The 16,733-nt window shown below is 39.6% G+C and overlaps 1 protein-coding gene across 2 annotated transcripts in view; it reads left to right on the top strand.

Moving 5' to 3' along the window:
- Positions 1–7,711: 7,711 nt before the first annotated feature.
- CCDC50 (coiled-coil domain containing 50) overlaps positions 7,712–16,733 on the top strand; it is a gene marked incomplete at its 5' end in the record, with an annotated part of 66,681 nt that continues 57,659 nt past the window's right edge. For both annotated transcript variants that reach the window (XM_082624417.1, XM_082624416.1), the window contains one exon: positions 7,712–7,760. In XM_082624417.1, the coding sequence (XP_082480543.1) occupies positions 7,712–7,760 (49 nt within the window). The remainder of the gene's footprint in view (positions 7,761–16,733) is intronic.

The following is a 16,733-nucleotide window of genomic DNA, read 5'->3' as shown; positions in this document are numbered from 1 at the left end:
ATACTTTGCAAGGAGTCTGGATTAAATTGTTTTTTTTTTTTTTAATGATTGTTGAGTTTTGTCTCAGCAGGCAGTTATTTGCTAGAAGCTTGGTTTTAGACTGTGTTAGGTTAGCTACAGAATATCCTTTGCAAGTAGGCTATCCACAAAACTTATGGCCTCTTTGGTAGCTTACCTGAATACCAGACGTGTTAATGAGGTCTCTCCACTCTGAGTGGGTCTTTAACATTTCCCAGCATCTAGTGCCCTCTAGAGTAGCCATTCCATCCTCTATTCTGTGGAAACTGCTTTCTGTTAGGCCTCATAGGGTTTCACCTGGCAGATACGCAGTGCAGGCTTTGACCAAGGACTTGGGAACTCCTGTGTGCAGCTCCTGCTTCTTCAGTCCCCTACCCCAAAAGTTCTAATTATATCAGCAGCCTTGTACTCTATTTTATGCCTCCCCAGAGAGACTCTGCTTGGACTCCACTCCCTTTATAAAAGTTGGAAAATTGTACCAAGGTACAAAGTTAATAAGAGCATGGGAGCTCACTTCATATATTTCTCTTCTCTCAGGGATCATACTCCCTAAAGCCCAGGACTTGTCAACATTGCCACATACATTTTCTCCAGCTTTATACTTGTTTATGGATTGGAGGACATGTTTGGAACTATTTACTCTATCTTAGCAAGAAGTGCAAGTATAAATATGCTTTTAAGTTTCAAATTATTAAATATGTGATATTTTGTATGTAAAGAAAACAATGGAAAATATCACGACACACAGACCAAGGTCAACATTTTCCATATGTGTCTCAAATATGTGGCTTTTCAAAGAACTGAAACTTTACAGATATAATTGAAACATACTTTTTTGGTTATTTATTGCTATATAATATACCACTCTACAGCTTCTTAGCTTTAAATAGTAACATTCATTTCTTTGTTCAGTATTCAACAAATTGGCTCAGGTCAGTGAGGACAGCTTACCTCTGTCCCACCTGGCTTCATCTGGAATGTCTCAGCTGGGTTTTGAAGATCCATATCCAAAATGCTTGGTAATCTTCTTGGTGTTGGCTGTCAATTGGGAACTCCACTAGGGGTTCAGGCTGGGGATCTTTATTCCCTTACAGATAGCCTCTCCACATGGCTAGTTGAACTTCTCACAACAAGGAGATATTAGGATAGTCAGATTTCTTACAAGGCACCTTACTTCTTTCAGAGCATCAAAACAGAAATTGCCTAGTCTTCTTAATGCCAGAGCTTTCAAGTTTCAGAATATTACTTCTGCCACGTTTTACTGGTCAATGTAGTAACAGATCCACCACAGATTCAATGCGAGGAGAATTAGACTCTATGTTTTGATGGAGCTCTACAACATCATAGTGCAAGAGGGCATGTGATAGGAATCAATATTGTGGTCATTTTTGCAAATGTAATCTACTACTCACAGTTTCCTGCATCCCTTATTCTTTCCCCTTCTCCCACCACTCAGAGGTAGCCACTGTAGTCAATGTGTAAACTTCTCATTCATATTTTTATATCTTTAGTACAGTTCTCTCTAGCACTGAACAGCTTTCATACTTCAAGCATTCTCCACAGAGCCAAGCAAAATATTGAAAACTCTCATAAATGTGTTATAGGACAGGAATTCCCTATATGTGTTTACCCAAGAATCTACTAAGACCATTACACTGCTGACAGCTTGAGTTACACAGGTTCATCTGTTTCCTTCTCTCAATTTGAATTTATAGTCCTGCCCTTTTAGTTATATGTATCATGGGGAAAATAACATGTGGAAAGAAGATTCCTAAATTATGGGTCTCCTGGAGAAAACCTGACTGTGTGGTTCATCTTTAAGAGTGGATTCCAATCTTTTCTAGGTTGAAGATCTCCTTTTAATTAAGACCTTCCTCCATACATAATATTTTTTAGTCACCTTTAGTTGAAAAAAAATACATAATCACAGAAAGCTATGCTGATCTTAGTAACATTTGTAAATAATTTTTTTGTATATGAATCACAAATGCACTTGAGTTCATCTAAAAACTAGAAATATATATATATATATATATATATATATATATATATATATATATATATAGAGAGAGAGAGAGAGAGAGAGAGAGAGAGAGAGAGAGAGAGAGAGATTAGTGGAACTTATGAAAGTAACTCCAGCATACAAGGTATTTGTCCCCCAGAGGTTAGAAATGTTTTACCATAGCTCACACTGCTGGATCTTGCTTTAGCTCTGTATTAGATCATGATCCTCCTTGCACAAGTCAGAACCTATGCCAGTGTGCTTAATATCCCTGGATATGAAGCCTACCTTAATCCCTGCCAAGTCTCTTGGATGAGAATCCCTTGCTCTGGCTCCATATAGACTCACTTTCTTCATTACTGTTCTTGCCTGCACTCTCGTGGTAGTCATGAAAAATCTCCCAAACGACAGTGGTATCCATACTTATTTTTTATTTTCCTTATTTTTTTCACACTGGAAATGTATTTATATGTAACAAATAAATGCCCTGTAAACAAAAGTTAGACTTCAGGACATGGTGGTATATAAGCTAACGTTTCCTCTTGGCAAAATGAGATTTCTGTCTTTTTAACCCAGTTGTTTCTCTAACTTCTTTTTTTTAAATGATGTCTACTGTCTAGTAAGGTCTAGATTTTTTTCTTAAAACTCATTTTTGAAAGAAACATTAAAAATTTACTCTAAGAATTATTGTTTGATCAGCACGGTCATGATCTGCTTTAATACTTCTTTATCAAATACTTTATTCAACAATGTATTCAATACATATTTTGTGAACAGCTATTATGTGCCAACACTATTCTATGTACTTAGGATACAGTAAAAATTCACATAGGCAAAGTTCCAATCCTCTTACTAGACTGGACAGACATAATAAATAAACATATAAACAAATAATATCTGCAGGAATAACTAACTGACTTGGATAGAAAAAAAAGACAAGATATGGAACGACAGGAATTGGATTACTATTTTAGATAAGGTCAGGAAATGTCTCTCTGAGAAGGTGGCATTTGAATAGATACTTGAATGAAATTGGGGGAGCACATCATGAGGTTGTTTGGCAAGGGGTGGGGTGGGGTGAAGGCTTTCCAGGAAGAGGGACCAGTTAAGTGAAAGGTCCTGTCGCAAGAATATGCACGGCCTAGGAGGAAAATCAAGGAGGAAGGGATGAGAGAAGGCCAGTGAGTTAGGGTACAAGAGGAAGGAAGTGAAATCAGAGTGGTAGGGGTGATTCTAGCAGATTATGGTAAGCACTTTGGATTGTATTCTAAAGATGAGATGCCACTACAGATTTAAGTGCAAAGCAGTGACATTCTCTGACTTGTATTATAAAATGTAGGTGATTCTGTAGATATAGAGAACAATCTAGTGGTTACCAGTGAGGGGGGGGGCAACATAGGGGTGGGGAATTAAGAGCTACAAACTATTAGGTATACAATAAGCTACAAGGATATATTGTACAACAGGGGGAATATAGCCATTATTTATAATAAATATAAATGGAGTATAACCTTTAAAAATTGTGAATCACTACACTGTATACCTGTAACTTATATAATATTGTAGATAAACTATAACTCAATAAAAAATTTAAAAGTTGATTGATATTTCAATGGGAGTGTGGCTTTAGTGGGTTTTCAGGAGAGAATGAATTAGATACATAGGTTCAATCCACCATCTTTACTGAAACGTCCTCATTCATTTTTTAAAGTTAGTAATCTGGTTACCGGCTCTCAACTCTACAATTGCTCTTTCCTTGTGAATAACCTAGATGTCAAATCAAAAGTCCTCTTTTCCAGTCCTTGTTGCCCTTATTATTTCAACAGTATTTGACACCACAGACAATGAAACCTTTGAATGAAGATGAAACATATGAGTAGGATACATGAATATGGAACTCATGGGAGAGTCTGGGTTGAAAATATAAATTTTGGAGTTGTCAGAATATTAGGTTGAACCATATTAATTGTCAGTCAAAATGGTTCCATATTGGCAATTTCATTTACCCAAGAGTTAATAATTAAAGCAAAGAGACTGAATGAATTACCCAAAGTAGTAAGAATAGTTAGGAAGGAATAGTTTGAGAACTGAAGTGCTGTCTGAAACACTCCAGCATTTAAAGGTCGAGGAAGGGACTTCCCTGGCAGTCTAGTGGTTAGGACACCATGCTTCCACTGCAGGGAGCTCGGGTTCCATCCCTTGTCCGGGAACTAAGATCCTGCATGCCTTATGGTGTGGTCACCAAAAAAATAAATAAGTAAAGTAAAGGTCTAGGAAATTGGGAGGAACCCCTAAAGAATGTGATATAGGAGTGTGTGTGTGTGTGTGTGTGTGTGTGTGTGTGTGTTTAGTTTTGGTGTACATTCTAGGGGTGGTCAGTTGCCTAACTAGGAATACAAACTGCAGGTGTTGTAACCTAGGATTTTGCCAGAAGACTACACTCTAAAGAAAATTATGAGAACTTAAGCTATTTTTTAAAATCTTAGATTAATAACAGAACTTTTATAGCATAATTTAATGAATATTAAAAATGCATTTAAAATCGGGGGCATTTGAAATATGTAGATATGTGGATTGACTGAAATATTTTAAAGAAATTCCCCACTCTTGTTTGAATAGGGTATAAGAACCAAGAGAGCCTTTCAGCCTTTAATCTGTGCAACGATACCCAACGCATGATTCCAAAATAATGGCTGTGTTTGCACAAATCTTTTATGGACTGTGTAGTTAGAACCTATAAAAGGATAAAGAATTGGGACTGTATTAAGTTTTCAGAGCAGGTTTTATGACTTTGTACCTATTTGCTAATAAATGTGTATATATATGAATTTGGACATACTTTTTTGGTAACCTAGTAGAAACAATTTGGGTGGAGCTGCTAGCCTATAACTATCTCCAATAATTGGCAGATACCACTATCCAGAAGAACCCTCAAAATGAGCTTTCATTGGTTTGGATAATTTTTGAACAAAGTGGCTAGTGGTGTAGAACTGTCTTGGGAGCTAAATGAGATAAGCAAAAATACAAAAACCAAAACAAAAAATGTTTCAAGAAGATGAACAGAATCATATCTATTACATTGTAATAGTTAGCCAATAGGAGGAGGGCTGAGAATTGACCACTGGATTTGGTAATATGGAGGTCATCGTTATTTCTAATAAAAACAGCTGTTTTTGGAGCGGTGAGGCTAAAAAGTATGATTGGAATAGATTCAAGAAAGAATGAGAGAATAGGAAGTGGAGATCATATGAATAGATGAATATGGCTTATGATCTTATGAAGATCATAAGAAATGTAGATATTTTTAAGGAAAACAAAGCAAGGACCCTTTGGCATGTCTTAACCATATTAGTCAGTCTAGGCAAGAAACAGAAGCCACACTCAAAACGGTTTAACTGGAAAGAATAAAATGCAGGGACTACTTACAAAGACGTGGGTATGGTTAAGGGAACAGCAGTGAAGCCATTACTATCCTAGGCCTGAAGGGGCACTGGAAAGAAATGGTATTATTAGAGACCCACGAGAGCTGGAACAATGGGAAGGAGGGCTCTAGACAGGCATTGTAGTCAGAGGGACACAGTAGGACCAAAATTTTGGCCTAGCATAAAGGAAAGGAGTGTAATACACACCCTGATATTTCTCTCCTCCCTTTTTTGATCTTCTGCCAGTGCTGTGCATTAGTCTAACTCAAAAGGAAGAAGCCAAAGGACAAGGAGGCCCTGGTGATATATTCATAAATGTCAGCCTCCGAGGGCAGAGCATGACAGAGCAGTGAAGACAATGGGTTTGGGGGAGGGAAACAGACAATACTGCTATTATAAATATTCTCTATGACCACAGGAAGTTAAAAAAAAAGTCACAGGAGGCAGGCAAGTTAAAAATCCTCACAAAACTACCTTTCTAATAGTACTTCCTTTCTATTTACACATTTAATTTACCGGGTGTTCTTTCTGCCTAGTAATAGGGTTGTCTAACCTTTTCTGAAAAGGTCCAAGAGTAAATATTTTATAATTTGAGTCCTAAGAGGCAGAATTGAAAATATTATGTTATTTCTATAACCACTTAAATGTAATCATTTAAACACATAAAAAGCAGTCATTCAAATCCAGTGGGCTGGATTTGGCCTATGGGCCACGATTTGCCACCCTCTGGCCTAGAAAATCTTTCTTAATTTTTCTCTGGCCTTAGTCAATGTCAAGTCCAAATAAAACCTCCTACATGTGGCCTCTCATACTGTGACTCTGAGCTGTGAGTGACAGAAAATCAACTTTTACTAGTTTAAGATAGTAAAATTACTAGCTTAAATTGAGAGGATGCTGAGGGTAAATCCCAGAATGCAGAGCAGCAGGAATCCCAGCTGCTCCAGGGACCAGCTGGTTTGCTATCGTGGTAACATCGGAACACATCCTCTTCATCTCTATGTCTTCTTATCTTTGCTTGTGTCTTCAGTTTGGCTTCATTGTCTACTAGGAAGAGCAAACCCTCCCCACAAGAAATAGAACGCTTATCTGTCCTTCTTTATATAATAACCCCAGAGAAGTATTTTGCTTGACCTGTCTTGGTCACACACCTATCCTTAGATGAATGTATGTGGATGAGGGAGGAAGCTTGCTGATGGTGGAGAGGTTCTTCGGTTGTACAAGCTTGTGAGAGGAGGCCCTCCTGAGGAGGGCTTCCCATAGGGAGGGAGAATTCTGTTGCCAGGAGATGCAGACAGGAGACGCTATTTCGGGGAGATAAAAATGTCACAATTATAGACCAATGTGTGACATGCCAGAAGAGAGAGATGTCTGACACACGTTGTTATCACCCTCAGAACCTAAAAATCACACTTGGTAGACATTCATGCATTTCTGATGAATGAATGACTCAGTTCCCCAGGCACAGTTCTCCTAACTGGCCCAGATTTTGATCAGCTGCTCTTTAGTTCTGTACGTTGCAGTAGAGGTTTTTAACGCCCATGTATTATCTTTCCTCTAATCCCAGGAGGCAAAGAGTGCCCGAGAGAGCCAGTCTCACAGCAAAGCATCCTGTGGAAACAGCTCACAGAATGGGGACTACACCGGCGCCTGTAACGACTGTGTTTTGGGGGACCCGTGCGGCGTTTTTGAGGAAGCCTTCAGGACACAAAGCCCCACACCGACAGACGCGACCCTCCGTCGGGAGGGAGGCAGGGCGCGGGGGCGGGGGCACCGCCGGGCCCCAGCCTCGGGCGCGCGTCACTCGGCACAAAGGAGACAGCAGGGAGGTGGCCGCGGGAGCCGATCTGCACTCGCCAGCCACTCGCAATTGCGGTTACAGACCTGCAGTTCCCCTCCCCCTCCCCACCCAGGCCCGCCCGCCCGCCCGCCCGCCGGCCTTTCTGTCTCCTCTCTCCCTCCGTACCGGCCGGCCCGGCTCCATTTCCGGGCTCTGGGTATTTGGTATCGATCAGGGCTGGGGGCGCGGGAGCAGGTGGCTGCGGCGGGGCAGCTGGGCCGCCAGCCTGCTGCGCCGGGGCCCGTCTCCCGCCGCCTTTGTCGCCAGTCCTTGCCCGGCGTCCCGCTCTGTCCTCTGGGCCCGCGCGCGCTGCCGGCCAGACTTTGCGCCGGGTCGGGCGCCGCTGCTGATCCTGCTGCGCTCCGGGCCGCGCTCGGTGCCGCCGGCCGCCGGGAAGCGGGAGGCGAAGGGCAGCCCGGAGCCTGGGCCAACATGGCTGAAGTCAGCATCGACCAATCCAAGCTGCCGGGAGTCAAGGAAGGTAGGGGCCGGGCTGTGGAGCGCGCGCCGGGGCCCCTCCGGCTCCCAGCCCAGCGTCCCTCCCGGCGGGGGCGTCGTCTCGGCGGCCCCATCGGCTCTCCCTCGGCGCCCACCTGGTGCCGGCCCGCCCTGGCCGGGAGGGGATTGAATTCAGGCTCTGCTGTGGGACCTTGGGCAAGTCACTTTCGTTCTGAGCCTCAGTTTTCTCCTACATAAGGAGATTGTGGGAGAGAGGTCTGCACCACCCTCATCAAGTGGTTGTGTAAAGGTTCTCGGGAAGAGAAATGCCCTTAGTGAATGCTCCAGAGCTGGGTACATCTGACTTACTTCTGTTCCTAAAAATTCAGGCCCAGTCTAGCTAAGTTGAAGGCTAGGAAGTGGGGAGGGATTGACGTTCAGTTCCTTGTGGAGCCTTTGTTTTGAAACTTGACTCTTTCCCTCCTTCTGTCTACTTTTCCTAGCCCTGCGTCTGGCTGGCTGACTTTCCCACCTTCCTCCAGGTTTAAAAGTTTAGTCTGGGCACTGCCCAGCGCGAGCAGCGGATGGGAAGCTGCTATAAATAAGCATTTTCTCACAAAAAGCACTAAGCAAAGGGGAGCAGGGGACTCACTGTGACCTTGATTTTTACTGGCTCCGTATACTGAGGTCCAGAAGAATCAAGATTGATTAGTATTGGTCTGGCTTGGCTTCTAGCAAGTAGCCCACTGACTTCTCGTTCCTCGTCTCCATCCAGACCTAGTATTTTTTTTTTTTTTTCAGCTGAGATCTTGGGTACTGGATCGCCTTATCTGTAGTGATCTTTGGCTGTTATTTTGACCTTGGGCAGCATGGAAGTCCCAGAGTGCTATCCGGGCTTGCAGAGATTGTCTTTATAGTGGATGCTATTTGTTTCAGCTGACTCTTGTGGTCTTAGTTGTCTTGGGAATATGGAATTGAAAATAAGAATCTTTGCTTTCTTGGAACTGCGTGTTTCATTGCCAACCTGATTTGATTCAAAGGGGCTTGTGTGTGCTCAGGCTGACCCCAGAATCCGAAGAAAGCTTGATTGCTTTATGTCCCAGAGCTCCAAACACTACGCGATTTTATGTAGAATTTTTAATTGGGCTGGGCCTGTCCTGTTGTTCCTGAAGGATGTTAGAGCTTAGGCCTGAGATTTTTATCAAACGGTGGTTTTCAACCTTTCAGTTCCTAACCTGGCTTTGGTGAAGATTCTGGCATTCATATGTAAATGAACTTTTCTTAACACTGCCAAGTCTGGAGCCTGAGTGATAGGAAAGGCAAATTTACACTTTGAAAGTCCAGGTCTTTGAGATTGTCCTTAACCTTTCTGGTATGGGAGAGGGAGGGGGAGGGGGAGGGGAGGAGGAGGGAGAGATGTCTCTAGAGAAAAACTGATCCTTGTGTAGTATGTAGTGCTTCCTTGGGGGTGGATGAGGAGTAGGATGAGAATTGGAGTTCAAACACAGCCTTAATATGTAAAGTATTAGTCAGGTAGTGCTAAGATTTTACCCAGCTCCCTATATGTCAGTGACCTGAAACAAACTTGAAACTCACTTTCTGTGTATGCATTTATATTACTCTTAGGTCTTCCGGTCTCTAACCAAGACATGAATGGTTTATTCTAGTATATTCTTTCTTAAGGGTTTCAACAAACACTTTCCATCTGTAAATGCAAAATTTTTCCATTGCTAAACTCCGGAGTTTAACACATTTGGATTGCTTTTATTTTGCACAACATGGTGTTTGGCAGTCGGGTTTACATGATATGGTAAAGTGGTAAGGAAATTTATGAGGCTGTTTCATTAAGTTAGAATTAAGTATTGATTTACTTTGAAGGTGGTCCGAAATTGTTGAGAAGATTATTGTCTTTGTAAGCATCTGATTTTTCTAGTTCAAAGATCATCAAAGGAAGTGATACACTATACTAGGAATGTGCTAATGGTGGTGTGGTTTTTGATCTGGGAAGTATTCACATCGAATAAAGTGTATCTTTCCCTAATAGAACTCTTAATTATGGCCAGTTGCTCCCTAACGATGTTTCTGGACCCTAATTAAAGAAAATAAAGTTGGTGTCCATGATTGGGTAAAACATACACAAACATTGAGACTTCTTAATACTGAAACTCCAACTCAGTTTGAAAAGGAAGTTTAGTAATAATTTGCTTAATATTCTGGCACAGATTTTTAAACTCCAGTTTTAAAAATCTGTCTCCTCTACTTCTCCTATCAATCTAAACCTTTATATACAATTACAATTTGGGATCATGGGGTAGATTCCAATAGAGATTGAGAAGAATAATGCAGTGGATGTCTGTCCCTTCTCACTGCCCTTTTCTTTAGGAGGGGATGGGGAGCCCTGGGACTTTTGTTGTGAACTTCTCAACAGAGGTCATGGGTAGCAGCTGACATCAGGGAAAGAGACTATTTGAAAACTTTTTTTTTTCTAGGTTAAAATCGAATGCCTGCTTATTTAGTTTTAAGATGGCCAAAGATAATCGTCATTTGGGCAGACCTTAAAAAAAATAACTACAGCAGTATTTTTACTTTGGGAAATCTCTCTTAAAATAGGAGACAAAGGGACATGTGTGAGTTCTTATGCAGTGAAAAGAATTAAGTCTAACTAAATGTCAACACACATCATTATTTCTGGTTTAAAACCATATTTGGAACATCTGAATACTTTTTATAATGGAAATACTGTTGCCATTGTTTAGTAGTAATGCTTTATTTCTTCTGAAACGTTTGAGGTTCTCTGCAACAAGATTTGAAATAATTCTCAGCCACTTTTTTATCAGTAGATGTGTAACTCAAATGCATCATGCAATTTGTGAATGCTAGACAAAGGTATTCTCAAATAGACAAAGGTTCCAACAATATTCCGGAAGTTTTTTAGTTTAGATCAGAGCTTCCCCCCCACCCCCCAAAAAAGAGCACTTTTCATTAGTTAACAAGCTTAGAGTTTTGGTAAATTTTAGCTTCTTTGCTGAATGTTCTTTCTGAAACCGCAATCCAGACTCCCCACTTTTTTTTGCTCTCTCCAGTCTGATTCCCATCTCTCTACTTAGTTTTAATTGCTCACCAATCACTAATCTTGCCCTTTCCCCCATCTAACAGAGGTTTTACATTATCTTAAAGTTTTGGTCTGAGTGTTGTAGCCTGTCCATCAAAGCCATTTCTAGACCCTTTAAAGTTTATTAACTCCTTTGCAGTTTTTTAGTCATTAGTGTTTTCCCACTTTTAGCCATTGAGCACTTATGTATCAACCCTCCCATCTTCTACCAGGGCTAACCATTTTTCTTTCCTTTCAGCAGTAAGAAATTTTATTATGTGTTATATATCCTTACTGTCCTTCAACTGGAAGTTTCCACCATCTCCAAAGTTAGTTAACTCTGTGTGTGTGCAGGCACGTGTGCACCTGAGTGCAGTCATGATTAGCATCTGAAATTCGTGCACTTGGTAGAGACATTTCTTGAAATAAAGGTAGCTAGCTATTCTGAGAGCAAATCCTTTTTCTTTAGTGAAAGACAAAAGTTAATACATTTTCAGAAATATGCCTAGAAAGCACTGATTCATTTTAGGTCCAGGACACCCCAGTGGCGTAATGGGGTAAATTAAATTAATGGCATAAATCCAGAACTTTAAGGCGAAGGATACAAAATTATGTCTGGTGCAGTAAGTTAACCAAGTAGTCCCAGAGATCTAAAGCATATCACACGCGCACGCACACTAGGTATCTAATGTGATGGTGGTCTCTGAGAGGTGCATTATCTGGCTCCAGGGCAAACTCACTTTCTGTTTTCTTCAAAATTCCACAGCAGTTTTTTGTTGTTGTTGTTGTTATTGTCTTTTAATGAGACCTCAGCTAGATCTTGAGTTATGAGGTTTGTGTCTTGCTTTTCTTTACCCTCATCTGGCTTCAGGTCTTTCACATAGCCAGCAAAGATTCAGCAAATATTTGAATGTGTGAATGAATGAATGAGTAAATCATGAATACTAGATGCTCCCTTTTAGTTTAGGAATCCTCTCTCTGGCACAATTTCATATTCCTTCTCAGAGCATAAGCTCTTTTTTTGTATTTTATTTTATTTATTTATATATTTATTTTATAAATTTATTTTTATTTATTTTTGGCTGTGTTGGGTCTTTGTTGCTTCATGCAGTCTCTCTGTGGTTACAGCGAATGGGAGCGACTTTTTGTTGCTGTGCACGGGCTTCTCATTGCAGTGGCTTCTCTTGCTGTGGAGCACGGGCTCTAGGCACACGGGCTTCAGTAGTTGTGGCAGGCGGGCTCAGTAGTTGTGGTGCATGGGCTTAGTTGCTCTGTGGCATGTGGGATCTTCCTGGACCAGGATTTGAACCCTTGTCCCCTGCATTAGCAGGCGGATTCTTAACCACTATGCCACCAGGAAAGTCCTCAGAGCATAAGCTGTTAAAGGGCAGAGATAATGCCTTTTAACCATGGGCATCATGTATCTTAGTGCTGCTATTAAATTTATAAAAATTTTAATCTATTTTTCTAATGTTTTTCCTTCTCTGATCTTCGCTGTGGTGGAGAGGCAGTCCTGTAGAGTTCAAGGAGTTGTTGTAAAGAACCCTTGAAATACCATACGTGCACCCAGAATGCCTCTCACATAAGGGAAAAAAACATCTTTCAGTTTATTGCTATATGCAGGTATGCAGTACCTTCTTAAATGAATCAGTGATTTTTAAAAAATGAAATAGCTGTTAATTGTAAAATAAAGATTATCTTAATGATTTGAGAAATGCTTTTTTTTTTTTTTTTTTAACAAGTACATAAAGGACAACTTCTCCCTTGTGGGAAACTGTAAAGTTAATTGCTATTTTAAAAAAAGGATCTCAGAGTAGAAAGCATTAAAAACCACTGATCTAGGCCAGCCAGATTTTCCAGATGAAAATCTGAGAGCCAGGATGGGAAAGTGAGTTGTATCAAACCGCTGAGGCTAAGTATCTAAAAATTGTCACATGGGGCCTAGAATTAGAAATGTTCAAAACTGAGTATTCACACAGCTCAGTCTTCCCTGCTCTCTCCTTTCCCACCTTCCCCTTCCTTTCCTGTCTCCTCCCTTCCTCTCTCTTCCTTTGTTCCCTCTCCCTCGTCTTCTCTTTCTTTTAAATTATTCTGTAGATGCATAAGAATCATTCCTCATGTATTTCATTAATACTGTCATTTAAAACAGTGGAATAAAAATAATGAATGACAAAACAATTCCAGAGATTTTTCTCAACTTATTTTAGGGATAATGTTTGATATGAATGTTAATGAGTTAACATAGGTTTCATTTTATTTTTTAATTAAAAGCTTTTTTTTTTAGGTTTTTATTTCGATCCAGCAAATGAATTACTGGATGAACTACAGGAAGTCATACTCCTGCCTCAGTGTTTTTTTTCTACCTAGAAAATGCATTTCTTCTCTGGTACACTCAGCTGAAGGGGCTAATGTTTAGAGGCTTGGACATTTTAAGAAGTTTAAACATATTAGGGAAATAAAGAAAGCCATAGGCTATGGTCTTTTCTCTAGTTCTTTTCAGGAACATAAGAGTTTTGATTGAGATAAATGAATTTTTGCCTCAGTAACAAAAAAGCAGTGTGCTACCACAAAACTTAAGTAAACTCTGCTTGAAATCCCAGTTCTCTAAGTACAGGAGTGTATTTTAAAATTAACTAGCCTGGGCTTCCCTGGTAGTGCGGTGGTTGAGAGTCTGCCTGCCGATGCAGGGGACACGGGTTCGTGCCCCGGTCCGGGAAGATCCCACGTGCCGCGGAGCGGCTGGGCCTGTGGGCCATGGCAGCTGGGCCTGTGCGTCCGGAGCCTGTGCTCCGCAGCGGGAGAGGCCACAGCAGTGAGAGGCCCATGTACTGCAAAAATAAAAATAAAAAATAACTACGACCTATAAAGGGAAAAAATAAACCTTATCACAACTACATTTGCAGTTTCAGGTGTAGCCACTGGAAGGGCTGTTGGGTTAATGTTTTTAACTGATGACCTATTTAAAGCTGTCCTGTGCTTCAAACCTGTAAAATTAGGATACCCTAGATCCTAAATAAGACCTACAAAGGAACATTGGTCTTATATACCTTGGGAATTATTTAGATTATTTATTCCCAGATGTTTGAATTTAGAAACCAGTACAAAAGAGTTCCTAGATACTACTTTTAAAAGGACACGACAAACATGCATACTCAAAAGAACTATTTTTTTGGTCATTATTATCAATAAAACACATAAACACACACATTAAGATATATGTAGGTCTTCACATAATAGTTGGTAACCATACACTGACATAAAAGCATTGAAAACTTTCTGATAAACCAGAACCAATGTAAAACCAGTCTTGCTTGTTTTATATCAGTGTTTTTTTTTTCTTTTTAGTCAAATTCATTGATGTGTAATTCACGTACAGTAAAAACTCATCCTTCTTAGTATGCAGTTCTGAGTTTGACAAATGTATATAGTCTTGTACCCACCACAGCAATCAAGATACAGAACAGTTACATAACCCCCAGACTGCTCCACCCTTATCCTTTTCCCCACCTCCACCAACCGTTGACGTATTTGCCATCCCTATAGTTTTGCCTTTACAAAAATGTCATATACATGGGATCATCCAATAAGTTGCTTTTTGAGTTTGTCTTCTTTCACTTAGCATAATACATCTGATATCATGTGTGTATCAGTAATTTTGTTCTTTTTTATTGCTGAGTTCCAGTGTATGGCTGTACCACTATTTGCTTATCCATTCGCTGGTTGACGAACGTTGGGGTGTTTTCACTTTTGGTGGTTATAAATAGTCTCTGTAAACATTTGTATACAGTTTTTTTTTTTTTGCGGTGAACATGTTTTCATTTCTCTTGGGTAAGCACCTAGGGTAGGATTACTGGGTCATATGGTGAATGTATGTTTAGCTTTATAAGAAACTGCCAAACTTTTTCCAAGTGGCCTGTACCATTTTGCATTCCCACAAGCAATGTATGTGAGCTACAATTGCTCTGCATCCTTGTCTGCACTTTACATTGTCAAGATATATATATTTTTTAATTTTTAACTATTTTTTTAAGGGTTTAAATTCTGGTTTTGTTGTTTCATAGCTGTGTGATCTAAATTTTAACAGTGTAATATTATCTTATGTGGCTTTAATTTGCATTTCTCTAATGACTAATGATTGGAGCCTCTTTTCTTGTGCTTATTTCCTATTCTCATATCTTTTGTCGAAGGAGTGTGTGTTCTAAGCTTTGCCTTAAAAAAAAATCAGACTGTTGTCTTTTTATTGAGTTTTGAGGGTTCTTTACATATTCTGAATTCAAGTCTTTTATCATATAAATATTTTGAAAATGTCGGTGGTCTTTAAACCTTGGTGCAACATTAGGATGATGTGGGGAGCTTTGCTATAAACATATTCCTGCCCTACTTGATATCAGCTGAATCTCTTGGAGATGATCCCAGGAATCTGTAGTTTTTTATATCTAGATTATACTCTTGGACTTACAATAGACATTTGGAACATATGACTAAGAATACTGTGTCCACCCTAATGCAGGGATTGATCCTACCCTACTCTAATTTTTTTAAGCTTTTGCATTGGCAACTCATTTCTTTATCAGGGTTAAAGAATGGGCAGCATTTTTTTTTTCCTTTTAGTAATTGAAATTAGTTCCTCTAAGATAGGGGTTTGCAAACTATGGCCTATGGGCCACCGCTTGTTTTTATACAAGTGAGCTGAAGACAGTCTTTACATTTTTTAATGATTAAAAAAAAGGAAGAAGAATGTTTTGTGACAGGTAAAAATGATATGAAATTCAAATTTCAATGCCTAAAGTTTTGTTGGAACATAACTTTGCTCATTTGTTTACATATTGTCTGTGGCTGCTTTCATGCTGTGGATGCTGAGATGAGTGTCGTTGTAACAGAGACTATGATCAGCAAAGCTTAAATTCTTTACTATCTGGTACTTTGTGGAAAAACAATAATTTCTTTGGGACCATTTCAGTGAAACCGTTTAAAAAACTTCCCTATTTAATCTTTTTTGATATTTCAGTTATCACTATGAACATTTATCAAAACTTTTCTTTAATTATAGTGGTGCGCTGTCAGGGACTATTATTGGCTGAACTCGTGTAGCATGTTTTATTTTTGTAGTGACTTTTAAAAATACAGGCTTACATCCTGATTTTTATTTTACTCTTTTTTAAGAAGAAAATGTGCTCTCCATATACATTTCTAGGGACTTCACAATTGATTGTCAAGGTAGAAATCTTATGTAAAGTAAGAATAATCCATATGCCAGCTCTGAGTAAGGATCTGTGGGGCTTTCATGAGTGAAGTGCATGAGTAAACAAGTTCAACTTCTAAAAAGTTTGCTTATGATTCTTAGCTTGTTACTTGTTACTGGCTCTCTTCAAAACATGTTACGAATATATGCATGAATGAAGTGTCACTTTGTCTTCTTGGAAACTTGTATCAGAAGTACCTAGGTTGATTAACCACTAAACTTTGAAGGCTTAGTGTGTGATGGGCATTTCTAGTCCTGATACTAGCTTCTCAATGACCAAACACCAGGGGAGTCCCCACTGGACTTTTTTGGCTTTTATTTTTCTAATGAGTCATAAAGACTGAATCACTTTCCATTAGCATTACTCCAGGACTTTTAACTGCATATAGTAAAAGCACGAATGACTTATAAGGATATCTTTCCCTCTTCATTGCCTCCCCATCAATGAATTTTTTTGCCTATTGACTATATAGAGGAGTCCATGATTCACTTTAGGTACTAAATTCACTAATTTTTGAGTAGCACTTCCCACCAAATACTTTAAAATATTAGCTTTGTCTTTCATATTATGAAATTCAGCAAAATACAGAATGTTACGGTTGGCAAATACTTTCAAAACGTTTTTATTGTCTAGATGGGAAACCAGAAGTAGAGGAAGAGAAACAAGGAACTTGATTAAGATT

Source organism: Mesoplodon mirus (genome assembly GCF_964341445.2).
Source record: "Mesoplodon mirus genome assembly, chromosome: 6".
NCBI lineage: Eukaryota > Metazoa > Chordata > Mammalia > Artiodactyla > Ziphiidae > Mesoplodon > Mesoplodon mirus.
The sequence above is the reverse complement of the archived record's forward strand: the minus strand, read 5'-3'. Positions and strand labels throughout refer to the sequence as shown.